The sequence below is a fragment of the Hipposideros armiger genome, unplaced genomic scaffold, assembly GCF_001890085.2.
Source record: "Hipposideros armiger isolate ML-2016 unplaced genomic scaffold, ASM189008v1 scaffold_466, whole genome shotgun sequence".
In the NCBI taxonomy this organism is placed as follows: Eukaryota; Metazoa; Chordata; class Mammalia; order Chiroptera; family Hipposideridae; genus Hipposideros; species Hipposideros armiger.
In genome coordinates this window covers 1,373,690-1,400,485 of record NW_017731816.1, presented here as the reverse complement: position 1 = coordinate 1,400,485, position 26,796 = coordinate 1,373,690, and the positions used below count along the sequence as shown (strand labels likewise).

At 46.0% G+C, this 26,796-nt stretch overlaps 2 protein-coding genes across 6 annotated transcripts in view; one reads left to right on the top strand and one right to left on the bottom strand.

Moving 5' to 3' along the window:
• Positions 1–893: 893 nt before the first annotated feature.
• On the bottom strand, positions 894–11,998 carry WDR87 (WD repeat domain 87). 2 transcript variants are annotated; one of them, XM_019666265.1, is made up of 6 exons: positions 11,927–11,998; positions 10,830–11,000; positions 7,565–10,449; positions 6,878–7,149; positions 5,219–6,512; positions 894–4,816 (listed from the first exon to the last, which is right to left on the bottom strand). In XM_019666265.1, exons 1-6 carry the CDS (start codon positions 11,996–11,998, stop codon positions 934–936), a joined length of 8,577 nt encoding a protein of 2,858 aa, XP_019521810.1. In that variant the 3' UTR covers positions 894–933. The 2 variants fall into 2 exon arrangements, with proteins under 2 accessions (XP_019521810.1, XP_019521811.1); XM_019666266.1 differs by having other exon boundaries at positions 7,565–10,451; positions 10,949–11,000.
• Positions 11,999–18,127: 6,129 nt separating this feature from the next.
• The window catches only part of SIPA1L3 (signal induced proliferation associated 1 like 3), a 242,337-nt gene continuing 233,668 nt past the window's right edge, over positions 18,128–26,796 (top strand). For all 4 annotated transcript variants that reach the window (XM_019666285.1, XM_019666286.1, XM_019666282.1 and 1 more), the window contains exon 1: positions 18,128–18,798. The gene's annotated coding sequence lies outside the window, so the exon portion shown is untranslated. The remainder of the gene's footprint in view (positions 18,799–26,796) is intronic.

Below are 26,796 nucleotides of genomic sequence, written 5' to 3'. Positions count from 1 at the left end.
GGGAAGGATTACTGGCAGTGACAACTTCTTTCCACTTTATTACCCCTTTCCTTTTAACACTTGTCTCCTTACTTGCTAGAGGGAAGGGTCATAAGTCCCTAGACAGCAGGGGTCCCATTTGAGCTTTCACTTAGTCTTCCATATTTTAATTCTATCACCCTCCCCAACCCTCATGTCCAGGTATTGGCAAAGGAAATGGAAGATATAGGTTTCCCTCCTTTTCTTTCTGCTTTAACCTCAAATGGTGTTATCCCTTCCTGCCAGCCAGTAATTAGGTCACCAGGTGGTACTGGCTAGAACTTGTTGAAGCTTTTTCCTTTACTTTGAGGGTCTCCTCAACACCTACCACGCCTGCTGTTTGGGACTCAAGTCATCAGCATGCAGAGCTATGATCAGGGAAATAGAGTCTGCCTCCAATGTGTACCCCTAAAATCTAAGGAACAAAATGCTGAGTTTTCTGATTCTAAAATCCATTTTCTGTCTACTACATCAATGCCTCTTATATTAATGTGAAATACACATTCGTTTTTTATGCCAGGTGCTTTCCTTCCTATAGTCTTTAGGAGAGGATGGTGGGAGACAGGGAAGGAAGAGGACAAAGAAAGACTCTTCTGTCTGAAGACCTCCAGAGGGTGAGCACCACTCACCTTTAGTAAGTTTTCCCACTCTTCGGAGTATGTGAGTATCTGGTCTCCTTGGTTACCTTTCTGGAGAAACAATGTTTCAGGAAAAGGGACACATCACAGAGTTTGTTGGATATCAGAACCTCCTGTTTATTCCACATTATAGAAGCTGGCTTCTGGAACAGGGTAAAGAAAGGGCTTTGGCCTGGCCCTACCTCTGTGTGGGCCCTAGAAATAAAGGTCTAGATACTGGTGACAAGGCCTTTCTCCAGGTGGGAATGAAAAGTTCTGACCTCCAGTCAGTACCCAATTAGGGGGTAGGAGCAACAATATGGGGCAATGCCTCGGTGAGGTAACTATCAGCTTGGGGCAGGCTCTTCCAGGCAAGTTCTAAGATCCCATAATGAGCGATGCCCATGGAAAGCATGGTATTCACATTGTTCTGTCCTTGGAGGGGCACCACCTCCTGGAACTTCAGAGGACCTCTGGGGATGTGAGAGCTACCACAAAACAGGTGGTAGAACAACCGCTCCCCGGGAGCTAGCTCCATGGCCTTTAGGGGCTCTTTGTAGATGATCCCATGGGGTTGGGGTTCCTCTGTCAGTAGCAGATCCTGTAGCATTCTCTGGATTCTGGGGGACTTAAGTTGGTACAGGTCCATAAGCAGGTAGAACTGTTCCATCCAAGCAGCACTGTCTTCTGCATATTGCTCCCGCAACATCCGCAAAACATGGTACAGTGCCACAAATGTCTCCCATCGAGGCACCTCTTCCTTTGTCATAGAGCTAGGCTGTGCCTTCTTTTCCAACTTGGGCAATTTTGGGGGCCTGCCCTTATCGTTAAAAGCCCAGAAGTCTTTTTGAAACATCAGTGCTAGGGTTTGTTTTTCCGCAGTGGTACAGGCACCTGTGAAAATGTCTCCTGTGGCAGGATAAAAGTGTCTCATCTCCTTGAGGGCACTGGCTATCTGCTCTGCCCATGCACTCCTGTAAGGCTCTACTAGAAGATGCCAATTTACAGCCTTTGGGTTTGGAATCCTTTTGGTAGCTAATGAAGACTTTGGCGTGGGGATAGCCAAAGGTTTTAGGCAGCTTTCTTTTTCCTTTCTCTTTATAGGAGGGATCACTTTCAGGTATTTTGGACTCATGGGCTCCTTACTGGGTTTTGAGATATGCATCCTTTGTGATTCTAGCACCTGTCTGTGATGGTACACGATAGCTTCAAGTTTAGCCAGATGCAGCCACTCTACGTTTCCCTTTGAGGTGAGGTCTTTGAGAAGCTGGCACAATCTGTGGAAACTGTCCCTGGGAAGCTGTTCTCCTGCCTCCATCTGTTCTAGAACATGGTGGATCCACTCTACATCTGAGAGGCTTACGTCTACATGTGTTTCCTCAGCCAGGATTTGGGGCACAGCTTGTCCCATCCGAGATGGATGATGCTTCAAAAGCCACTGCCACCTGTGCCCTTGTGGTTTGCCTTGGAGTTTCTGAGCTTCCGTGGTTTTCCTCAATATGTGGGATAAGTATGGGGTCTTTAAGTCTGGCTCTTGGGACTCCAAAACTGTATCCAAAACTTGTAGAGGAATGGGCTTATATTTCTTCAACAGTTCTCCTTGTTTATCCATAAATCTTGTCTCTGGGAATATCCTGGGTGTCTCAAGCACTGTGGCCTTATCTTTCCAGGATATTGGTTTTGTGGACACTGGCATTGGTGTAGTCTCTTTCCTCCCCAGAGCTACTGAGATCAGTTTACTGGAAGGGCTTTTCTGAACTTCCAGGCTTATATCAATGTCTTTGACCTTAGGGGTGCTTTTTCTAATAAAAGGGAATGGTTCTCTCCCTCTTGGGTCCTTTTCTCTTTTTTTTAGTAACTTAAATAGTTTTTCTCTTTTTGAGATCTCTTTTTCCTTATCTACCTCTTCTTCCAATGAGCTTCTTTCCTCTTCCTCCTCTTTCTCCCTTAAATTTTTCACCTCTTCCTCACTCAGGCTTTCATACTTCTCAAACACTTTCTCCTCCTCCTGCACCTCCTCCTCCTTTTCCTTCTCTTCCACCTCTTTTATATCCTCCATCTTCTCCTCTTTCTCTTTCACCTCCTCCTCCTGCCTCTCCTCCTCTTCTCCCTCCTCCTCAGACAAACTATCCCTCTCTACTTCATCAAACAGGCTTTCCATTTTTCCAGAAAAGCTCTCTTCATTTTCCACTTTATCCTTTTGACTGGGAAACTCTTCCTGTGGCATATCAACTCCCTTTATTCTCTTTCTTGACTTTTGTTTAAGGAATGGCATTACCTCTTCTTCCTCCTTTCCTTTCTCTATGACTTGTCTCTCTTGCCTGGCCAATCTCCCTTCTTTCTCAGTTATTTTTTCCTCTCTCTTTATCATTCTTCTCATTACCTGGGCCAGATTTCTCTGCTTCTTAGCTAGTTTCTCCTCATCTTTAGTAATTTCTGATTGTTCCTCAAAAACATTCCATTCTTTGGCATCAAGTTCATTTTGTTCCTTGCTCAATCTTCTTTCCTTAACAACAAGTGACCTCTTTATCTTTGTTATCTGTATTTCTTCCTGGGTTAGTTGCCTTTCATTTTTGGTAAGGTTTTGTAGTATCCTTAAGGTTCTGCTTCCCACTTTTGATGGTTGTTTGGAAATGTTTCTTTTATCTAACTTCCTTATTACTTTGGCTAGCTTCCTTTCTTCCTGGGCATATACTCTCTGTCCTCTAGTAAATTCTAATTTTTCTTTTGCAATTTCTGTTTGTTTTGTGGCCAACATCCTATCTTCATATACCAGTATCTTCTCCTCTAGTAACAATTTCCTCTTAATTGCTTCTAGTTCATCCTTACTCAGTTTCCTCTGTGTTGAGGTTTCTTGAGTCTCTCCCTTGAGGAGAGTTTCCTTTCCCTCAGCCAGTTTTACTTTCTCCTGGGCCAGTTTCTTCATCCTCATGTCCAATTCCTTTTCTTCCTCAGTAATATCCCCCTCTCCTCTGAGCAGTTGCGGTTCTTGAAATATTGCCATCATCTCCATAGCCAATTTCATTTTGTTCTGGGCTAGCTTGTGCTGTTTCTCACCCAGCTCTTCCTCAGCTTGGGCCAGTTTTTCTTCTGTGTCAGCCAGTTCCTTCTTCTTCTTCTGGAAAACTTCTTCCTTTTCCTTGATCAGCTTCTCCTCTACCTGAACCAATTTCTTCTTGTACATGTCCAGTCTCTCCTTTACTTGGACTAATTTCTTTCTGTGCTGGGCAAAGTTTTCTTTGAGCTGGTGGATGTTCTCTTTTCTCTGAATCAATTTCACCTTCTGAGCCAGCTTCTCCTCCTTCTGAGCCAGAGCCTTCCCCCTCCAGGCTAGTGTCTTCTTGATGTTTGCAAGTTCCGCCTTGTTCTGGACCAATTTTTCCCTTTCCTGGGCCAGTTTTTCCTTATTCTTCATCAATTGCTCCCTTTTCTGGGCAAGTATTTCCTCTTCCTCAGGCAGTTTTTCTTTGTCCTGGGCCAGTTTCTTCTCTTCTTGGATCAGCATTTCTTCTTCCTGGACCAGTTTTTTCTCTTCCCTAGCCAGTTTCTCCTCTTTCCCAGCCAGTGACTTCTCCTCCTGAGCCAATCCCTTTTCATCCTTAGCTAATTCCTCCTCTTCCTGATTCAGTTCCTCTTCTTTCTGAGCCAGTTCCTCCTCTTCCCATGTCAGCTCCTCCAATTCCTGGGCTAGTTCCTTTTCTTGCCATGCCAGATCTTGCTCCCTCTGGGCCACTTTCTCCATTTTCTGGACCAAAATCATTTTTACCTCAGCCAGCTTTTCTCCTTTCTTTGCTATTTTCTCTTCTTTTTCTGCCAGTTTCTCCAATATCTTGGCCAGTTTCTTCCTTTTCTGGGCCAATTTCTCTGCTTCTTGGCTTAGCACCTCCTCTCTTTTGGCCAGTTTCCCCCCTTTCTGGACAAACTTCCTCATTGCCTGGACCATTTTCCTATTTCTCTGAGCCAGTTTCCCATACTGTCTGGCCAGTTTCCTCTCTTCCTGGGCCAATTGTCTTTCTTCTTGTGCTAGCTTCTCTTCTTCTTGTGCCAGCTTCCTCTCTTCTTGGGCTCGTTTTCTCTCAGCTTGGGTTCGTTTCCTCTCAAACCTGGCCTGTTTATATTCTTTCTGGGTCTGTTTCTGCTCTTCTGTCACCAGCTCTTCTTCTTCTTTTCCTTCTTCTTCCCCTTCTTCTTCTCCTTCTTCTTCTCCTTCTTCTTCTCCTCCTTCTTCTTCTTCTTCCCATTCTTCTTCTCCTTCTTCCTGATCTTCTTCTTCTTCTAGTTCTTCTTCTTCTTCTAGTTCTTCTTCTTCTTCTAGTTCTTCTTCTTCTAGTTCTTCTTCTTCTTCTAGTTTTTCTTCTTCTAGTTCTTCTTCTTCTAGTTCTTCTTCTCCTCCTGCTTCTTCTCCTTCTAAACCTTCTCCTCCTCCTCCTCCTTTTTCTTCTCCTCCTACTCCTTCTATACCTTTTTCTCCTCCTCCTCCATCTACTCCTCCTCCTTCTTCTTCTCCTCCTCCTTCTACTCCTTCTCCTTCTTCGTTTCCTGCTCTTCCTCCTCCTTCTCCTCCTCCCCACTCCTGAGATAATTCTTCTTCCTCCAAAGTCAGTTCCTCTTCATCCTCTAACAGTTGTTCCCTGGAGCTGTCTGACAACTTCTTTCCCCAGACTGGTGCCCTCTCGTCCCATCCCAGCTTTCTCTTGTCCCCATCCAGCTTTTCCTCATCTGGGAATAGCTTCTCTTTGTCCTCTTGTGGTTTCTCCTCTTCCTCAAGATGCTTCCTTTCCCAGCCTGTCTTCCATTCATTCCAGGATTTCCTTGTCTCACTATGTGCCTTTCCCCCCTGATCCCAGGACTTCTTCCAATCCTTCGAAGTCATCTTCTTCTCATCAATAATTGGTCCTTGTTCTTGCTTAACCACTTTCCCCTGTAGTTTGGCTATTTCCTCCACTTCCTGACTCACATCCTTCTCTCTTTTGGTCATTTCCCCCTCCTTTTTATCCACTTTTATTTCCTTTTTTTGCTTAGAAGTCTTCTTAGAGGATTTCTCTTCTTTCTTCAATATTCGTTTCCCCTTGGTTAGATCACCAGGTTCTAAAAAAATATCTTTCTTTTTCTTGCCTTTTTGGGGAATCACTTGGGTTTCCAGTAAGTCCTGCATATCCCTTGCTTCTGTTTGCACTTGTTCTTGCCTCTCTGGTATCTCTTTGATGTCTCTGATAACCATGTCCTCTTTACCTGTATCTTTATGAATAAAAGTTGGTTTCTCCTCTGGCCAGGCTACAATCCAGTCAAGGTCCTCAAACAGAACCCCACTTTCTTTCTTCAGTAGGGGGCAGATCTTCTGAAAGAGCTCCCAGCTGGGGTGTCTATCTTCCAGCACCTTCTGAGCCCTGGTCACTAGATCAGTGGTTAGAGCTTCTGACATTTCTGTTTGGGAACCAGATATCCTCAGGGTCATAAGACGACATATATCATCCCGCCATGATAAGCCATCTCCAGGGGTAGGCCTGCGGCCAGGAGTGCCAGAGATACCCCGCCCTCTGGCTTCTTCCTTTAGAGGAGGCAGAAGTTCCTCAATTGTAACTTCAGCTTCTTTTCTCTTCTTCTTCTTGTGCCTTTTTATGGGTTTCTCAACTGTTGTTTTCTTGCCTCTTTTGTCATGTATTTTCCTCAGCAGTTTCAAGGTCACTGCAACATCCTTTGGGACATCTTTCTCTGGAGGTTGTTGTTCATCATCTTTTGAAATCTTTAGTACACTGGAAGTTGAAGACCTAGAATAGATGGCTGTATCTTCAGTTGGTACAGCTTCAGTCTGATCAGTTTCACCCTCTAAGGGACGTGGCTCTTTCACCTTCTTGAGGACACGCAACAATTTTCGGGCTGCAGGGAAAATCAGGAGATAAGGAAAACATGGGAGATTTAAAAGAAACACTTCCCAATATCTGGTATGACCTAAGAGGAACTGCCATAAAAGAAACAGCAAAATAGGGGGCTGAGGCCTTTAAAAAAAGAAAAGAAAGAAACATTCTCTTTGCTTTATTCCCAGTGCCCCCACCCTAAATCCTAGAGAGATAGGCTTTGGAGTCTTCCTAAGTTTGGATGGATTCTTCCTAGGAAGGTTCTTTTCTGCGAAAAGGTCATTCCACTTAACTCTACTTCTACCTGATATCTCTTGACCCATTTTAGCCCTAACTACCCTGCCTCTTGGGGACCCTGAGACATGAACTGGATCACCCCATACATACTATGCTTTTTGCCCCTGGCTCGCCTGTGTCTTAGGCCTTTGCTGGGCTTGATGGCAACTTCAGGCTCTTTAAGAATTATATCAGATTGCTTGGAAATGGGCATAATTTTAGAAACCCTTGAGACATCCAAAGAGAAAGCAGGCTTTTTATCTCCAAGTGACAAGGTCAGGTTTTCATTCAATCGCTGCTGCACTTGAGTATGAAGGATTTGGAGATCTGTGGCACGCATCCCCAGTAGATGATCCAGGGTTTCCTCCCCAATCATTTCCTGCCTGTGAAAGTCAAAAGAGAAGAAAGAGCATGCTGAATTAGGGAGAATGAGAAGGAAAGAACTGCTGTGGAACAGGCCGAGGGCTTCACAAAGTGGCCAATAGAGACAGAGTATATAAAGGATGGCCAAGAAGAAAGAAAAGTCTGGCAAGATAAGATGGCAATGAATGGAGTGATCTGTATGGAGGCGTAGGAGAAAAAGATGAAAGAGGGAACTTGAAGAGGTAGGGGACAGACAGGAATAGGAGAAGAAACGGAGAAAGGAGTGATGGTCTAGGAATAGAAAAAGACTGAACAAGGAAAAAGGACAGAAAGAGCCAATGAACAGGGATGAAGAGAGAGTGAAAGAGAAAATGGGGAAGGGGGAGAAGAAAATTAGAAGCTAGCAAAAAATTGAGGAAGGCACAAAGAACTTACTGCATGTCTCGGAAAGTGTCCCGGTTCTGGATCAAGTGTAAGAGTGAGGCCTTAGAGTGGATTCCAGTGTCAACCATGAGGCTCAGGGCCCTATTCCTCACTCTTTCATCCTTGTCCATTAACCCTTGGGACAGAGGGATGGCAAAAAGATGAGTGATCATTCCTAGACGCTTCAGCCCTTCCCAGGCTAGCTCTCGGATCAGTGGACTTGAATTGGTTGTATCATCCAGCAGACGATGGGCTGTTTCAGAGCGCATGGGCGGAGACACTTGGTAAGAAGCAAAGATTTGCCCTAGCACACCAATACAGCATTGGTACTTCAGTAAAGGAGCATGGATCATAATGTTGAGGATTGTCTCAATCAGGCTATTAATAGCTATTTCGCTCATCTTTCTTCCTAGCCAGCTGTGGTTTGTTGAGTCTGTAAAGACACTATAGGTTATATCCTTGGACATTCTCATTTCCATGAACTCTTTATCTTCCATTTTCTGTGAATATTCTTTTACCTCATGTATAGGTCTTACCTTACTGTGCCAGAAAAAGAATTGTTCAGACCTGTCCCATTCCAATTCCCGCATGGGTGAATGCAGGTTGCACTGTAGGTATATCGGGCTGCCTTCTGGCCAAAGATGGGCACGAATCACTGAGTTGGGGATGTAGCAGTCAGGGGCTAAGAGCCATTTCCGCCCACAACCAAAGTAGTATCGCAGTATCTGATAGGGGTTGAGTCCATCCCAGGTAGTCAGCTGTAGTTGGGGAGGAACCATGTAATGGGAATAAGGTTTACTGACCTGCATATTTGTATCTGTTTCCTCCTTATATTCCAAGGAACCATGTCTTGGGGCACCTAGTAATACAAGGCTCCCTTGCTCATCTTCTTCTATGACATGTGGCACAGTATGGTCAAAGGCAATGGCCCGTATATTGACAAGTTTCTCCAGACCTGCTAATTCTTGTTGCCCTTGTCCAAGGTAGACATACTTGGGCACAAACATGGTCTCAAAGGAGAAGAAGAAGCTTGGTAGGAAAGGCTTAGGATTTTCTAGCACTTCATCTGCCATGCTCATAAAGGAAAGGCGAGACAGCAGGGTTGGGGGAAGCAGTTTTAAACAGGATACCAGATAAAGACTTTGGTTGAAAGTCAGAAGCAGGTCACCCCGGTCATTTGCAAAGCAGACTGGGCCAAAGTGCAGTGATGAGTCTAGTGTGGCTACGAGTCTACCATGGAAGTTCCAGATTCGGACAGAGCCATCAATACCACCTGTGACAAAAAGACTCAAGGACAGGCATACATCAAAGGATGTGATGGCACACTGGTGCAGGGGCAGTGTCTCTATGAACGTTGAGCCTTTCTGTGTCTCAGAGGACAGGATATCATGGAACTTCCAGAGACGCAGGCAGTTAGCCTCTGTGATGGCACCCACAGACTTTGGCAAGAGTACTAGGTGTTTTAGGTGACAGCTGCTGAGAATGCTGGCAAGGGGACGCAGGTGTACTCTGATCCCTTCAAACACAGCTTCTGATAGGTGTACATAGTCATCCATTCCATAGGAACACAGCAAAGAGTTCCCTCGGACACCTAAAAGCCCTACGGGCAGCGTACAGAGTGCCAACACAGCCCCAAAGTGCACAAATTTCTCGATTCGGGCACAGCTGTGCTGGGAAAGCACTCTTATCATACCGCTCTTGTGTCCAGAGAACATTAGTCCTTCTAGACCGTGACCCAGGTGGAAATGCCCATAAGCCAGGCATTGTACCACGTCCTGATAATCTGGTGAGGTACATAAAAGATACTTGGCTGGGCAAGGGCAGCGGGTTGTGTCAAATACCAGCACCTCTGAGCCACCTGTTGCTACAAAGAGCTCCTCTTTGTCTGGGTCATAGTCCCAATCCACAGCATGGTCCAGGATTGCGAAGGGCCAGGTGAGAACCAGAAGGTCCCCTGTTATTGGGGACACAAAGCGCAGCAAGCCATCCTCAGTAGTGCACAGGATCCGGAACCAGTTATTACCACAGCGGACCCGACGCACATGCTCCGGAGCGGAGCCACAGACGTTGAAGAGGCTGTAGAAGCAGGGCAGACGGCGCAAGGAGAAAGAGTGGGTAGTTTGGCAGAAAAAAGTAATGTTATCAATGAACTGGAGTCGATGCAGTTCCTCATCAAGTTCTAGCTGCCGCAGAAGGTTACCCGAAGTAAGGTTCCACTCCTTGATGAAGCCTTCCTTGCCAGCTGTTAGCAGGGTGTGGGCTTCTGGTCGGCTGCGGATGCATACCACTGACGAGGAATGGGCCTTAAAACTGTGGGGAGAGTGGCTCCGACTGAGGCTCCATACTTCGATGTCCCCGGTCTTGTTTCCAGCATAGAGAAAGCCCTGAGCAAAACAGGTGAAGCAGCAGGTGATAGAGGAGCCACTGGTGGTAGAAGTGAACCTCTTCACCTCTCCCAGCTGACCCTGGCCCTGGTACTCCAGGACCCTCACCACAGTCTCACACAGGGCTAGGAGGGAGCCATTGGGGCCATTCAACATGATGTCCTGGACTAACTCATCACCAGGCATGGAAATCATGTGGGCTATTTGGAGGCCCTTGCCACTGCGCTCAATGGTCCAGGTGACCACTGCCCCCAGGATGCCTGACAGAAGCATCTTCATTTCTGGGTCATAGCAGAGGCAGTTGATGTTAAAGCGGCAGGGCACTATACCCAGGGATTTGAATGACCGAAAGTGGTCCCCAAAGAGCCGCAGGAGCAGGTCACCACAGTAGGCCACCAGGACATGAAAGGAACCAGTGTGGACCATACACTGGATGTGTGGCAATCGTTCGGTCATGGAGAATGTTTTCTTCTCGACCATGTCTTCAGTTTTGCTCTTCATCCATACTATAGCCTAGAAGAGAATGAGATGGAAAGTGCCTGGATCAGGTAATAGAAAAGGAAAGGGCAGAATTTTCAGCTATTTTCCTGTGTTCTTGTGCTGAGGAGGAACTGAAAGATTCTAGAATGATTTTATCCCCTGATTATAGTAGTTGGAAATACTGTAGAAGCAGGAAGCCTATAACTCTTTCACTAACTTTGGCCTACTTTAGGAGAACTATAAAATCTATTCAACATGGATACTGTAATTGGAGAAAGGATGATGGGAGAATCCTGGATCTAGGTCACTTTCATTCAAGGGGTATATCTTCCTTTGTCAATCTGGAGTGGAAGCTTATATGGGCATGGCCTCTGGATAAAGGGCTAAGAAAATGAAAGACTAGGCTGTTTTACCTGTATTTCTTTTGTGCTTGTTGTCACCCATGAGAGGGAGGCAAAGAAGTTGGCATCACTGAAGTAGTAGCATATAAGTGGCATATTTTGAGGATGGCGAGACTCTTGGAACAGTATCTGGGAATGGTCACTCAGCACAACTATGTCACTCTTTGAGTCACCTGAAGTTTGCTGGGGAGAGGCATGGCATCAACTAAGAGACCAGGACACACACACACATGCACTAAATGTATTCTCACTCAAGTCACAATTGAAGCAGTTCCCAAAGTCATCCCACAACCCCAAGGACCACTCTTGATACACCCACACATGCATAACGGATCACCCATGGGACACCTACACTTCACAAGCATGTAACAAAACCCCCGGCACAAGAGAGAACAAACCCCTACAGGGCCTCTATGGGCAAATTTTATAGCGTGAGCACAATGGAAACTGATGTTCTTCCTAACATGAAGTGAGGTATACCTGTCCTCTAACATTCTCCCTTCTGTCTAAAAGGTACATATGTCATAAAAGACACATTTAACAGATTACTCAGGCAAGTGCACTGCCATAGATCTACATGTAATATAACAGGGTATCCCCGAAGTCAGTGCAGCATTAAGTTACTAAAGTTTACAACTGCACTAAGACTCCTAGGACACCCTACCTGGCCTTTAAGTTTGACAGAGGAAGATGATATATATATATATATATATATATTCTATAATATCCCCCAGTGACTGAGCAGGTGCTATGCAACATGCACCTGGGATCCTTGTGCACAGAGCCAGCCATAGCAACGCTGAGGTTGGCAAATGTTCTCTCTGGTGCCTTCTCCGTTCTCTTTTAGAAAAACCTCTCTTCCCAGGTGGTTGGTTCCTCTGACAATGCTCCAAAGTGTTCACCTTCCACTATCAAAATGTCCTTGCAAGAGGTCCCCAGACTCATTTGGAAATTGATGGCCCACTTCCTCCTAAGGTGACAACTGTCTTTAAGGTCTCTGCTGCCTGTTTCCTGCTTCCATGGGAAAAAATCTAAGCTCCTCTGAAGTGCTTATAACTATTAGGATAGATAGAGGCCAATAACAGGTTTTTGTTCTACACATACATTACCTTGCTTCCTTGAATGTCACTTATGAGATATTTTAAATCTTTCCACAGGGGAATGAGTCTGGGGGAAGACATCACCTTGATTATCACCTGGTCCTCCTCAGGACCCTTGCTTTAAAACCTGTGGGAATTCAAAAGATGCCAGCTTAATCACTACTACTTTCTGAGGAGCTAGGAAATATGAACTCATGTTTATCGGACACTTCTTGAATGTCAGGAATTATGTATGTATAAGACATACCTTTTCATTTAATCCTAACTCCAGCAGAGTGAGGTAGGTTTCACCTCATTTTATACATGAGAAAACTGAGGGTTGGAGAGGGTAAATAAAGGAGTTGGGAATTGCATCTTAGCTATCATAATCCAGTGGGATATTATGTGTGAGGGAAGCAGACAAACCTAGAGAGGGGCCGGAAAGGAATACCATGCCAGGCAAGTAATATACCTTTGCTGATGGTGGTGTGTCAAGAGAGCATTTTGTGAGAACAGGAGTTTCCAAAGTTCCTGTTGGAGGAGGTATGTCTTAAAATACAGATCCCTAGGTCCTGACCTAGACCTACTGAAGCAGAACCATGGAAGTGGGACCCAGGACCTTCACTTGTAACAAGCTTCCTGGGTGATTCTATGGACATTCAGGCCTGACTACTGAAATAGAAAATTGGGATGTGGGGCACCCTGGATTAAGGGCCAGCCCACCTAGCATAGCTGGAGAAAAGATCCAGCTACTTGGCCTTGCAGGTTTTCCCAGGCTGGTAGAATCATCTGTTTATCCTCCTGTTCCGCACTCCATTTGTCTTTGGCCTTCATGAGGACAAACCTTCACTTTTCCCGCTTGGATTGTGAATAAATCCTACTTTTTTTTTTTTTTAAAGATTTTATTGGGGCATTGGGGGATAGGAACAGCGCTGGGGAAATGGGGGAAGGGGAACAGACAAGTTGCTGTCCTTTTTGTTCTTCAGTCTAGTTGTGGAGGACGTCGCTTCACTGGCCCACGTTGGTATTATCATTGCACTCTTCCCGGGTGAGGCAGATTGGTAGCTAGCCTCTGGATGGCCACTCACGGCGGCTCTTGGCAGCTCACATACAGTACATTTTAAGTTAGCTCTTAACCAACTGAGCCACTAGGCCGGCCCCCAACGGTACACTTTAAAACGCACCTTCTCTCAACCATAGCACACATTCGACTGACTGCACTGAATTAGTTGAAACTTGTCACACACTATTACTAAGGTTTGACACGCTGCTTCCCATATTGAAGATCCCTGTCTTTCTGTTGAATGTCGCTCGGCAGCAGCATTTATCATGTTTTGATCACAACAGAAAGGCTCCATATCACACAGCACTTCCAGTACGGCAATTTCTGTCAAATAAAAACATCATTGTGTGTCCTCATCCACCTTATTCACTGGATCTGGCACTGGGTGTCTTCTGGCTCTTCCGCAAAGTCAAAATGACCATGAAAGGTAATGTTTTAAATCGATTGAGGACATTGAGGCAGCTGTGACAGCGCAACTCACAGGAGGACTTCCAGAACTGCTTCAGAAAGTGACAAGAACGATGGGATAAGTGTGTTCGAAGCAAAGGGGAATATTTTGAGGGGGATTAATGGCAATGTCTTTTACTGTAATACATTTTTTTAAGTTTAAACATTCACTGTATTATTTGATCACACCTCGTTCTCTGAAGCAACAAACAATTATGATTGCTGGTTTTAGCCTTATTTTGCTGGTTCTCAGACAAGTATTTATTTCCTTCCAACCCATACTTTTTACTTTCCTGATGCTCTGGAAACATGACGGCTAAGTTTATAGTCTGGCCAGCAGAGGGCAACGGAGGCCATCCTTGTGCCTGCCGTTGAAGGAAAGCGGGTAAACTGTTTAAAGAAGTGGTTCCCCGAAGTGTGATTCCCAGACCAGCAGCATCAGCATCACCTGGGAACTTGTTAGAAACGCAAATGATTGGGTCCAATCCCAAACCTCCTGAATTGGCAACTCTGAGGGTAGGGCCCAAAAATCTGAGTTTTAACAAGTTCTCTAGCTGATCTTACCGCACAATAAAGCCTGAGAACCACTGGTTTAGAGAGCTATTGGAGTTCTGGACCTGTTTGTCTCAGTTTGACAATCTGAGGCAATGTCAGCAGAACCTGCCCTCTAGTATGGCTAAAGCTAGGCCTTGTGCTGTCACAGAGACTTGATGGCTGGATTCGGGGGTAAGCAGCAGGCAAAACATATCATCATCTTCATCTCACTGTAGAGTGGGTTAGAGCTCACAAAAAACTTTCACATCCATCGCCTCATTAGTTCTTGAAAGAATTCTGAGAGGCAAACGACATATCCATTATACATACGAGGAACATGGGTTCAGAGAGGAAAAGGGATGTGTGCAGGCTACACAGGGCGGATTCAAGACTAAGATTCAATCCACACAGTTCAGGATTCTTCTCCATATCAGAGTCAGTAAGGGGTTCTGCCAGCTGATGCTATGGAAGCTCTCTAACTCATAAACTTACTAATGGGAACTGGGGACTGGCTGGCAGACTTCAGTGTCCCCTCTGTCCCTTTCCACTTTCCCCAAGATGGCATGTTGCCCTCTTGCTGTATCTTTTTCCATTCTGTTCTGTAACCTTGCACTTGCTGCTTCTTTGGACCACCTTTCAGGAGCAAGTGGGATCTACTTCATATCTTGCACATTAGCTAATGGCCTTGTAGGCCAGGCCCCACAGCTCAGATGTACCCCATAGGCCCCAGAACCGCTGAGTCATCATTACCAACAAATTTGCAGTCACTGCCATCAGTTTCCATTGTTCCTATTATCTCTTCTGGGTCCAACTTTTCTTGACCAGCCCTACAAAAAGCAGGTAGTGGGGACCCTTTGGGGGTACAGTCCTTGGGGGTTAGTGTCAAAGGCCTTCAAACCCCAAACCTGTTTATTCTTTTTGCCACTCGCATCTCATGTATGGATCAGCTTTCTCGGGTTACCCTCAGAGGAAACCTCTCCCTAACATCCCCCCATTTGATTCCCTAATCCCATTACCTGTCCTTAAAAGCAAGTCCAGAGTGAGCTCCAGGTGATTTAACCCCAATGGTCTTGACTTTTTAATAACTTGGTAACACAAAGATGGTCTAATGGGAGAAATCAAGCCTTCCGGCCTACTTAAGCAGGGTCAGTACTTGAGGTTGTGATATGGTATGTCCTACTATGTCTGTGACTGGGCATTGACACTGGCACTACATTCTTTTTCTTAGTTGCAGTCAGTACACTCCAACATACTGTGTCAGTTGTGGTAGGATGGAAGGCCAACATCCCATAAGCCCTGCCTTGGTAAGAGAATTAGCTCTAGGGGGCACTGCACTCCATAACACTATTGGGTCCCTGGGCTCCTTTTGGGTCACTCACTGGCTCCGTGTGCTCTGTTATAGGAGTGTGAGGGCATACAGTTCTTGCCCCAAAGAGCTTACAGTTCAGCAGGGAAGGCAGACATCGAAGAATAGTCATAAAATAGATTATAATGGGAAATTCTCTGAACCTTTCTGCAACTTTTAATTTTCTCAAACTTAAAACAAATTAAAACAAATTATGCTAGTGATTCAGTTTCAAGAAGGAAAAGAACAAAATGCTGTAAGTACATATAACAAGGAGGGTGGTATGTGCTCCATACTTTGAGGTAGGGCCCTGCGTGGATCCTACAGCTTTGCAGGTGGCTCTCACGTTTAGGGATAGGGGTGCAGAAAGCATAGACGGAATCAGAAGGGCCTAATTAGTTGACTGTAAAGTCAGAGGGGCTGTAAAGCCGGAGAGCAATCTTGCCTTACTTACACTTTTTTGAATGACTTTAATGATAAGGAGCCGAACGAAGTCTGTCCCAGGGCCTCGGAATGCTACTCTGGCTTTACAGGAGGCTTCATACCTAGGGCTGGGGCTGAAATGCACAACTATCTTTATGGAAAGAAACGATTTTCCTGGCTGACAAACATACGTTATCAGAGTTACTTGGGAATAATGATAGCATCCAGAACTGATTAGGCTATAAAGTGGTAGGCAGGCATTTTACACGTTTCATTCAATTGTTACAATGGGGCCGGCTGAGTGGCTCAGTTGGTTAAGAGCTCGCTCAAGAGTTTGAGCCCTGAGCAACAGCAGTTCGATGCGCGGCCCAAGCTGAGCAGCCCCTGAGCTGCCAACAGGTGGCAGGATGGCTCAGCTTAAGAAATAAATAAATAAATAAATAAATAAAAATAACAATTGTTACAATGATCCTATGACTTAACTATCACTCTCCATTTAATTAAACAACTTTTAAAAATGGACATGGTAAAAATATCCAAAACATATTAAGGAGCATAGAATGACAAGAAAGTCACCTTTTCACACCTGATCACCTGTTTCCCCTTCACAAAGATAACCCTGGTTGTGTCTTTAAACAGTTTTCTGTACATACACAAGCATATATGTAGAAAATATTTTTTCTTATACAAAGGGTAGTATGCTTTATACACTGTTCTGCATCTTTTTCTATGATTAACTCATATTAATACATATAACTGTCTCATTTTCCAACAGTTGCCAGTTGCATGGTTTCCACTGTGTGACCGAACTATTATTTATTTATCCAAACTTCCATTAATGGACATTGGGCAGTTTCCAATCTTTTGCCATGACAAACCATGCTACGAATGAATATCTTTGTTAATGCCTGTTTTAATTAACTTCAATTTCAAAATTGAGAAGCAATGTAAATCTTTTCTCATTAAACATAAGTTATTTTGGATATATTGGGTTAAATAAATTATTAAAATTAATTTCACTTGCTTAATTTTCTAATGTAAAGTTGTTGTTTTTTGGGTATTTTTTGTTTTAAAGATTTTTATTGGGGAATTGGGGGATGGGAACAGACAAGTTGCTGTCGTTTTGTTCTTCAGTCTAGTTGTGAAGGACGTTGCTTCTCTGGCCCAATTTGGCACCTTCATTGCGCTCCTCTTGGGCAAGGCAGATCAGTCACCGGCTTCTGGACAGCCACTCACTGTGGCTGCTGGCCACTCACGCTGGCTGCTGGCTACATACGGTAGCCCATGGCAACCCACTGCCACAGGGGCTGCAGCCTATGCCGTCGCCGGAGACTCACAGCAGCCCAGCTCCAGGTTGAGCTGTTGTTCAGCATCTTAGCTGTGGAGGGCAGTGTCACTGGTCCTCATATGTGGGATCCGAACAGTGGCCCTCTGGCATCCTAAGCCAGTTCTTAACCATTGCACCACTCGGCTGGCCCTCTAATGTAAAGTTTTAAATTGCATATGTGGCTTGCATTATATTTCTTAGAATAGTACTGATTTAGATTGTCACTGTCCGATGGTGGTCTGATAACCACACTGGACTTAGCTCCTCAAGGGCAGGAACCTAGTCCGTCTTGATTTCTCCTGTGTCCCTATAATCATCCATCTGGCGTGAAGTAGGGGCTTAATACGTTTTTGTTTAATGTATGAGCAGATGAAGGACCCTTACCCTCTCCGAAGAAGAGCTATATGCTTCCCAGCTTCAAGTCTTACTGATCAACTTCTGGGAAGGAAGGATGAGGTGGGAAGGGTAGATATTGACTGCGTTTACTTTACCAGAGGTCCTTGCAATTCCAGCCAACTCACTCTGGTAACCCTATGGAGTAGGAGTAGCAATATCCACTTTTTGAAAAAAGGGTCGGATCTTGATTATGTAAGTAGGTGGACTAATTTAGACAAAATTTCCTAGGCCATGGGTACTAAACAAACACTAGTTCCCTCAGACTATGAGATCAACGAATGAATTAGATAACAGGGCTTCCAGGGCATCCCTCTGGGTGGTGGTCCTAAGGCTCCCTTTGAAAGCAAAGCTCTGGAGCTCCCTAGGCCGGGGAGAGGAGACCACACCGCAGTCCCTACACATTTCGGGCGTACCGGCCCTCTGCGTGGGCTGTAAGGAGACCGTGTCTGCTTCTCGAAGGCCCGGGCCGCACCTATTACCTGTGACGACAGGACTCTCAATAAGGGACGGGTACGGCGTGTATGGCGGCACCTAGGAGCTCCTATTTGAAAGACCAGACCTAGAAGGTGAGACCTTGGGGATGCTGCGGGAGGGCTCCGCCGACACAGCGGTTAGCCATCCAGCCACGCGCCGGGAGGACTGACCCAGGAGAGGGGAGAGAGCGCGCGTGCGCACTGGCGCGCGGCCGGCAGGAAAAAGCCCAGCGCGAGACCCCGCGCGCGCGCGCGCGCGCGCGTTCGAAAGGAAAAAAAAAGTCCACCTCGCGGGGCGCGCGGCAATTAAGGCCGGAGTGGTCGGCGAGCGCGCGTGCGCGCGCGCGCATAGACGCCCTCCTCCGCCGCTCTGCTCCGTTGGGGGTCTAGCGCACGGCTGTGCTGTCCTCGCCTCTCCCCAGGCTAGCACCTTCGGGGTAAGTACCTCACGCCTGGCGGAGAGGGAGAGAGAGGGTTGGCTGAAGGAAAGGAAAAGGTTGACTGGGCTGGGAGAAAGGGGAAAACCGCCCTCGCGGAGCGCTGCAGCCGGGTTGGAATCCGCAGAAGACACGCCTCTACTCTTCACGCCCCTCGGGTCTGCGGAAGTGCTCTGGAGATTGGAGCAGCACGGAGGCGACAGGTGGACTACCATTCCCAGAAGGTGGCGCGGTGCTGCGCCTTCTACTCCCGGCAGCACTCGCGCGCCAGGCTTTTTTCAATTTGCTGCCGCCTAGGGCAAAACTACAGTTCCCAGGAGGCCTCGCGCGAAGCGGCTTGGAAGTGGGCAGCCTGGAAGTCACTTGGGCCACTGGAGCTGGCGGCGTCTTCAGCGAACCGCGCGGGGCTGAACGCCGAGATCGTGGGCCCCGCGGATCGGGCAGCCGGAACACCCAGGTATGTGGCTCCAGGTGCAGAGGCGGCTTCACTCAAGGGTAGCGGGGAATCGGTGTCCACTCGGTCCCCGAGGGTCAGCGCGGGCTGGCGACCCGGCGGATGGCCGGGTGTGGGCACCAGTTGTGGGGGCGGCGGCGCCGGGACTCGCGCCCTCGGGACCTGGCCGGACTCGTACCCGCGTGGCTCAACTTTCCAGACATGCTACCCGGCGCTGTGTGGAAGAGCATGGAGTGGGAGTGAGGGTGCAGTGGGATCGCGTCCTGGCCCTGCCCACTCGGGAACAGCTATCTGGGGAAACCGCGCTGAATCTCAGTTTCCCCTTTTGGTAAAACCGGGGGAGAAGAGAGTATCTCTCCTTTGCTGAAGGTTCTGTCGAGATGTTGAGATCTAGCGAATAAAGCATTTGGCACGCAGACGGCACTTACTACGTGTTTGCGCTATTGTTAGTTCCGGAGAAATGGGGTGAAGGTATTATCGACCGCACAGGGTTAGTTGAGGGTGTGCATGTAAAGAGCGGAGTCCACAGTTAGCAGTCAATGTAGAGTGGCTGCTGTTAGCTGAAATTATTTTGTTCAGAGCATTTGGTTTGGGAGGCAGAGAAACCTTAGTTCAAATTTAGGCTCCGCCATTTACCAGTTGTGTGACCTTGTGAACCGACTTCACCAATCTGTGCCTCAGTTTTCTTATCATTAAAATGGGGGTTTTAATAGCAGTCACCTCATAGAGATGTATGGAGGATGCAATGAGACTACCATGTGTAAAGTGCTTAGAGCAGCAGCTGGCATATAGTCGGTGTTCAGTAAATGTACCATTTATTCAGCGTTTTCCCAGTGTCCCAGAGAACCTCTGAGGGTGGGGCTCTGGCTATAGTCTTGGTTTCCCCTGTGGGCCAGATTCAAAACTGGTCCAGTTGACTTCCTCTCCTGCAGCCTCAGGTTCCTCATTTGTAAAATGGGATAACAATATCAGCCTCAGAGGGTTGTAAGGATTTTCTGAGATTATATTCTCTCACTAAGTAGCAGCTCTTGTGTATTATAATTGTTCTTCAGTGTTTTCCATCTGGTCCAGAGAGTGCCTAACTGTGGGCTGTGACATGACAGCCCTGAGCTCCCCCACATGTTCACTCTCAGCCTCAGTGTCCCATCTGTGAAATAGTAGTCATAAGACTTTTGTGCCAGGGCTGTTTTGATGACCCCAGGAGATAATTCATGTTTAGTGCTTAGCACAGGGCCTGGTGTACAATAAGCACCTAATAAACATATTTTGTTTTTCTTGATAGGCCTTTGCTGCTTCTTTACAGGGCAGAGCAGGGACAAGGTTATTGCCCCCTACCCCCACATTTTTGTTCACTAAAGGTTATATTGTGGAACATACTATAGTATAAAGGCATGAGAAGAGATGGTGCTGACCTGCTATCAGCAGCCTTCTGCTCAGTCATACTAACTTGTCCCCCGAAGCCAGCACATTCACTCCAGTGCTTTATGTACCATCCCTGTGCTGCCAGCAGTTGACTCTGTCTCAAAACCATTTTAGCCCCCTGAGTTCCAGCTCCAGATCTGGAGCCTGTGCTTCTTTAGTGTCCCCTGGTGAGTGTCCCTAGGTCACCATGAACTCAACGTGTTCAACCTAAACTTGCCTCCCAGAACCAGTAGTCACCGTCTTGGCATATGGGCCAACATTGTCCTGTTTGCCCAAACCAGAAACTTGGTGGGGGTAGGGGAGTGGCATTCTTCTCCCCCAGCCTTCCCAGGTCCAGTTGATTGGCAAGAAAGGGATGGAGCTGCCATTTCGTAGAAGCACCATTTATTGCCCCTTCTTGGTCTCCCATCTTGTAGGACACTGGAAGTCCTCCTTGGCCACTACTGGAAGTGGTCTTTTCTCACTAGGTTGAGTTGTTTCGTAAGTCACCAAAGATTAATGTATGTAAAACATTGTATTAGTAGGGAGCAGAGAAGACAATATGGATTTAGCCACAGGTGTGGCTTCAAGGCCTTGCTTTCAGTGGACCCTTCTCTACGGTTTTAGCCTGTCAAAGCTTGGCTGAATAGTTTGTTTCTTTCTGAAAAGTCATACTTTGTCAGTGGGTTAGAATATCCTGTATGGGAAGGTGGCCATCCTGGCATTTTGGGAGGCAGCACACACAAGGGAGGAGAGACTGGGAAGATAATTTATTAGGTCTCCACTGAGGATTAGTCTGTTGTCAGAAACTTGTTCTCGTGGTTTCATTTGATGATGGCCAATCAAATTTCTGATGGCCACCAAAGTAACCTAAGTGTTTTTTTGATCTGACGGAATAAAACTGTGACTTTAAAAAAAATTTTGGTCTTGTTAGTAACAACAGCACATGTTTTTTTTAGCAGTCTATGTGGAATGACCTAAGAGTTCAATGTGAGCCTGTTTTGCAGTTGTTAGGTGGTAAATAAAAAATGGAATTTAGAATGTGCAGTGATTGGCGATTTTTTTTTTTTTTGGTAAAACGTATTTTGATGATATATTTCAAATTTAAGTTTAAAAAGGACGGTTATGGTAACAGCTTAACCTTGTTCAATGTGTTTAACTCACAAAATCTAGATGTATTTATGTTTTAGTAAAAGAATTAAACAGTCATTTCCTTAAAGTGTTTCTTTTTATCTGTTAGAATGAGAGGCTGTTGGACCAGTTCGTGCATTAGTGCTTTCCTTAAGACTGATATTGCTCTTGTTTCTTAGGACCACGCTGGTTAGGGTCTTAATTTGTGTGTGTGAGAATGGATTGAATTTGTCTTTTAAAAAGTTACACAAAGACATACATACATACTTGTTGTAATATATCAAATAATACAGAGATGTATAAGGAAAATAATGGGTGCCACCCTCCACTCCAAAATCCCATCCTCCAGAGAGAACCGTTTATTCAGAGAGTGAGGATTTATTAAGTATCTACTCTCAGGTTTTGGAGATGTAGTAGTAAACAAAATGGTTATGCTCTCTGCCCTTTGTGATTTGGGTAGATGCTCTGACTTACCTTTTTTGGTGCTTAAATGGATATCTATCTATCTATCTATCTATCTATCTATCTATCTATCTATCTCCATATTGTTTCTTCTCCCTCGCCACTCCCAAAAAGGAAAAAGGAAGGGGTAGGGATCAAGTCACACATATTTGTAACTTGATTTTTTCAGTTAATAATAGGTCATATCCCTTTAAGTCATTATGTACAGATCTGAATAATTCTTTTTAACAGCGAGACTCACATTCTTCAGTATGGAGAGACCATGCTTTATTTCACCGTTCTCCTATTGCTGGACATTTAGGTTGTTTCTGGGATTTTACCTTCACTAACACACATCCAGTAAACATCCTGGTACATAGGCAGTGTAGCATAGCGAATAAAAGCATAAAACCCTAGACAGGGAACAAGACAGACAAGATCTTTACTTTCCTAGGGTTTGCATTCTAGCTGGGGAGACACACAATAAACAAGGTAATTTCACATGGTTTTAGGTATCATGGAAGAAATGACTGGAGGAGGGGCTAGAGAGTGGCTGATGGGGCAGGCTGTTAGTGAGGAAGGGGGTCTTTTTAGCTTGGATAGTCAGGGAAGGACTTCCAGGCCTCTGAGGGGGTCATGTGAGCTGCTGACCTGAATGAGCAAGAGGTGCCAGTTGTGAAGAAGAGGCACAGAGGCACAGAGCTGGAAGAACATTCCAGACAGAGGTAATAGCAAGTGCAAAAGCCCAGAGAAGGGAATGAGTTTGTTGCAAAAATATTATCAATGTGGCTAGAGAAGGGAGAATTCCCACTTTCCAAGTTCATACTACTTTAATTTTTGTAAAATAATAATGATGATAATAGCAACTATGGGCGGCCGGGTGGCTCAGTTGGTTAGAGTGCGAGCTCTGAGCAACAGGGTTGCCGGTTCGATTTTCACATGGGCCAGTGAGCTGCGCCCTCCACAACTAGATTGAAGACAACGACTTGAGCTGAGCTGCCGCTGAGCTGCCAGTGGGCAGCCGGATGGCTCAGTTGGTTAGAGCATGTGCTTTTGACAATAAGGTTGCCAGTTCGACTCCCGCATGGGATAGTGGGCTGCACCCCCTGTAACTAGATTGAAAACAGCGACTGGACTTGGAGCTGAGCTGTGCCCTCCACAACTAAGATTGAAGGACAGCAACTTGACTTGGAGCTGATGGGTACTGGGAAAAACACACTGTTCCCCAATAAAGTTAAAAAGAAAAAAATAGCAACTAATTAGTTTACTTAGCGCTTTACTCTGTAGTAGGTGTTTTTCTAAGCGTTTCACACTTTTTCTCAGTCCTCACAAGACTCCCATGAAGTAGCTAAATGCATTGATCTCACTGTACAGATGAGGAAGCTGACTCCAGACTCCAGGCTCTTTGCCCTCATGCCAAATGCCCTCTCTTCCCAGACCCTCTTTAGTGGGCTGAGGCAAGTTTAGGAAGCGGAGGCAGCATTTCCTTTCCATGTTGTTTGACACACAAAGCCCTGCAGACTATGTGTGGTGCCTAATTCGTGTGGCAACAGGAATGGTCTGAGGATGCTATGGCATAGTGTCCACTGACAGTAAGACACAGTGGGGTCAATTTCTGTTGGGATGTTAGGTTGTTTCAAAACTAAAGGCCCTTCAACAGAGTCTGTCCTCAAAACAAGGTTGACTTTTTGCCTGCTACACCAGACACAGATTAACAGGAAACGAGGTGAGGTATTGAAGGAGAGTGAACAAGGCAGGTGTCCTATGTGGGTGAACTTTTGCAAGGTGACTTGGGCCGGCAGGGAAAAGAGTGTTTCTAAGCGCCAGCATTATGGGTTATTAAAGAGTACAGATACAGTCCAGCAACTCAAGTGGTTGTGTGGTCCAGGACTTGCTCCAGCCACCATGACTATGCCCCTTTTGATTTGGTATATCCTGGGCCGTACGGGTTGTTAAATATTTTGAATGAAGAGCAGGCCTGGTTAGATGTGAGGACAGTAGTGGGTGCTTTTAAGACCAGGAGAAGTATGGAGAGTATCCTCCATCCAGCCACCTAGGAAACATTTTTTTTTTACCTAGCTTGTGAGCAGGCACCATGCTAGACACTGACAATATGAAGGTGAATAAGAAGACGCTGGTTCTCAAGGGTCTGTGGGAGTGCTGTCCATTCGAAATATAATGCGAGCCACTGATGCAGGCCATACAGAATTTAAAATTTTATAGTGATCATATTCTAAAAAGTCAAAAGAGACAGAGGAAATTAATTTGAATGTATTTTATTTTGTCCAAAAGGTTATTTCAACAGGTAATCAATATAAAGATTATTGAGATATTTTATGGTCTTCTTTTCACATGAAGTCTTCGAGATACAATGTGCATTTTACACTTTGAGCACATGTTCATTTGTACCGGCCACATTTCAAGTGCTTAGTAGCCACATGTATTGGATAGTGTGGGCCTAGGGCGTGAGACTCAGACATCAATCGGGTGGTAGGTCTCAGTGATAGATCAAATATACCATTCCTGTTTTATCTTGGTGAATAAGGGTGGATGAGCGATGAAAGGCATTTTTATCATAGGCAGGTAGAGCTAAGGTTGTAGCAGCTGTCTATCAGAGGCACCTTTTGGGCCTGGCACTGTGCTTATTGCTTGGGGTGTGTGCTTTGTGTTCTGAGGTGGCAGGGACTATGATTATCCCAGTTGTTCAGATGAGGAAGCTGAGGTATGGTGATGAGAAGCTACTTGCTCAAGGTTAGGAAGTGATGGAGGCAGGATTTGAACTTAGGTCCAGAGACCATATTCTTAAATCTTTATTGTATGTGCTGCATTAGATGGTCCTTGATGTGGGTGGGGTCTGAGTTTTGAGCAGTGAAACCATAGGAAGGACTCATTGCACAAAATGGATTCCCAGAGTTTGTCAGCGTCGATCCTCGGTTTATGTTGGTGCTGGGATGCTGGTTTAGACCTGAGCAACTGACAGACCCACTCCTTAAATAGAGCTCTAGGTTTGCTGGAAACAGGTCTTACCTCTCAGGATAGAGAGGAGTATTTGGGGGCTGGGGAGTGAGAATGAGGAAGGCAAGAAAAGGGCCCAGCCTGTTGAAAGCTCATATCTAAATGGCTTCTTTGGGTGTGAAGCCTCTTTTTTCTTTTTGTCTGCTGACTCTGTCCCTTGCGGCTGTGGCCTCCTGCGGGAACCGAGTGGCATCTTTCTGTGACCTCAGCAACAGCAGGGCTTACCTAGCTTATGAATCTTGCCTTTGCTCTGATCCAAAGAGGCATTGCTGGGGGGACAGGGGGAGAGGGATGTCACAGTGTTTTCCTCTGTCAACTGTAGGGGAGTCATTATTCTAGACTATTAGTTACTCTCTTGGTTCAGGGTTCCTTATCTCAGAGGCAGAATAGATCTGGGCCTCCTACCCAAACAAGACAGATGCTGGAGATTCTGAGACTGTTCATGTCCCCAGGTGGTGACCTGGTGCCAGTCTCTGTTCCCAGGTGGTGATTCACAAGGGTTTTAACCTCTTATCTTCTACTGCTGGACAGTACTGTGCCTGGCGTGTAAAAGATGCTTAATAAGTGCCAGTTGAATGTTACTATTTATTGAGCTCTTATTGTGTACAAGGCACTGCTCTGTGTGATTTTCATTGTAGTATCTCATTTAATCCTCAAAGCTACTCCATTGGGTAGGTACTCTTATTATTCCCACTTCCCATATGAGGAAACTGAGGTCCCAAGAAGTGCATGCATGTCACAAAGCTGGTGAGTGTCAGAGCCAAGATTTGAGCCCAAGCCACTGGCTCCCGAGACCTGCTCTTAAACAGCCTGTGGTCTCTCCGTGGATAGACACACGGATGAATGGGGTGGGCAAGCAGGACCATGCTGACTTGAGTTCCAGCCTCTCCACTCCACACATGGGCGCTGATCTCTGTTCTGGGGTAGCCCTGCATCTTGTCCCAGGCCCTTTGGGGCCTGGAGGCTTGAACACCGCTCTGGGCATGGGCTTTTTCTATGTGTGGGGGACCTGCCCTTCCCTTTTCTTTAAAATAGCAAAAAATGAACTGGATATTTAATATTGTGAAGGAATTCTTGTTCATTTTTTAGGTGTGGTAATGATACTGTGGTTCTGCTTAAGAAAAAAGTCCCTATCTTTAAGACATTCATTTTAAAATACCTATGAACTGTTAAGATGTCTGGGATTTGCTTCAAAATAATATGGACAGGCAGGGAGTGAAGGGGACAAGTGTGTACGGGTTAATAAAGAGATGAAGTTAAGATTGGTCCTGAGTTGGTAACTGTTGAAGCTGGCCTGTGGGGGTTTATTAGGCTCTTCTTTTCAGCTTTGTGTGTTTGAAACGTCTCATCATGAAAAGCTGGAAACAAGTACAACAAATTTCACTCAGCATTTGTGTGTTTCAAACTCAAGTGTAGTAGGGGGGTATTTCCTGCCTCTGCCCAGTCCACATGTATACTAAAAAAGGGTGTTTTGTTTTGTTTTGTGTCTTTAAATTCATGGTACGAGTCAATACTTGGCCCAAGGCTTCGGAAACCCTTTGGTAAAGTAGCATCTGGCAGCACTGAGGACACCAGTGGCCACGTGCTTTCCTGGCTGCCCTGAGCAGCGACCACAGTGGCACTGGCCCAGAGTCAGGCCGCTGAGTCCCTCTTCCTTGAAAGCTGTTTGCCCCTAGCACCTGACCACGGGGCCCCTCCTACATTTTTTCCAAGGACGAGTTTCAACAGGAGGCCTCTGATCCTCCCCCCCCCCCCATTCTCCCCTCAGGACAGACATGCACAGATCCTTCCTCTGATGGGGCTTTGTTGAGGCCCCACTCGGAACCAGAATCCAGCCTTTGGTTTGCCTCCAGCACTGCAGTGGGAGGCACGGAAAGTGCCCCCGTTCCCTTCTGACTTTTGATAACAGAAGGAAAGGGGCAAGATGTGACTTGTGACAGTGCCTCAGAGCTGATGGTATTTCCCATCAAGCCAGCAGTTAAAACTCCTGTACAACAAAGGCAACCCCCCCCC

Excerpts from the sequence above, each read along its gene's own strand:
- WDR87 (XM_019666265.1), bottom strand. The coding sequence starts at position 11,998 with ATGTCTTCCCCCAGACTCATTCCCCTGTGGAAAGATTTAAAATATCTC. Across the intron at positions 11,001-11,926 it reads GTGACATTCAAGGAAGCAAG|CAAACTTCAGGTGACTCAAA; the intron begins GTAATGTATGTG and ends GCCTCTCCCCAG. Across the intron at positions 4,817-5,218 it reads CTGACTTTGGAGGAAGAAGA|GGAAGAAGAAGGAAAAGAAG; the intron begins ATTATCTCAGGA and ends AGAAGAAGAAGG.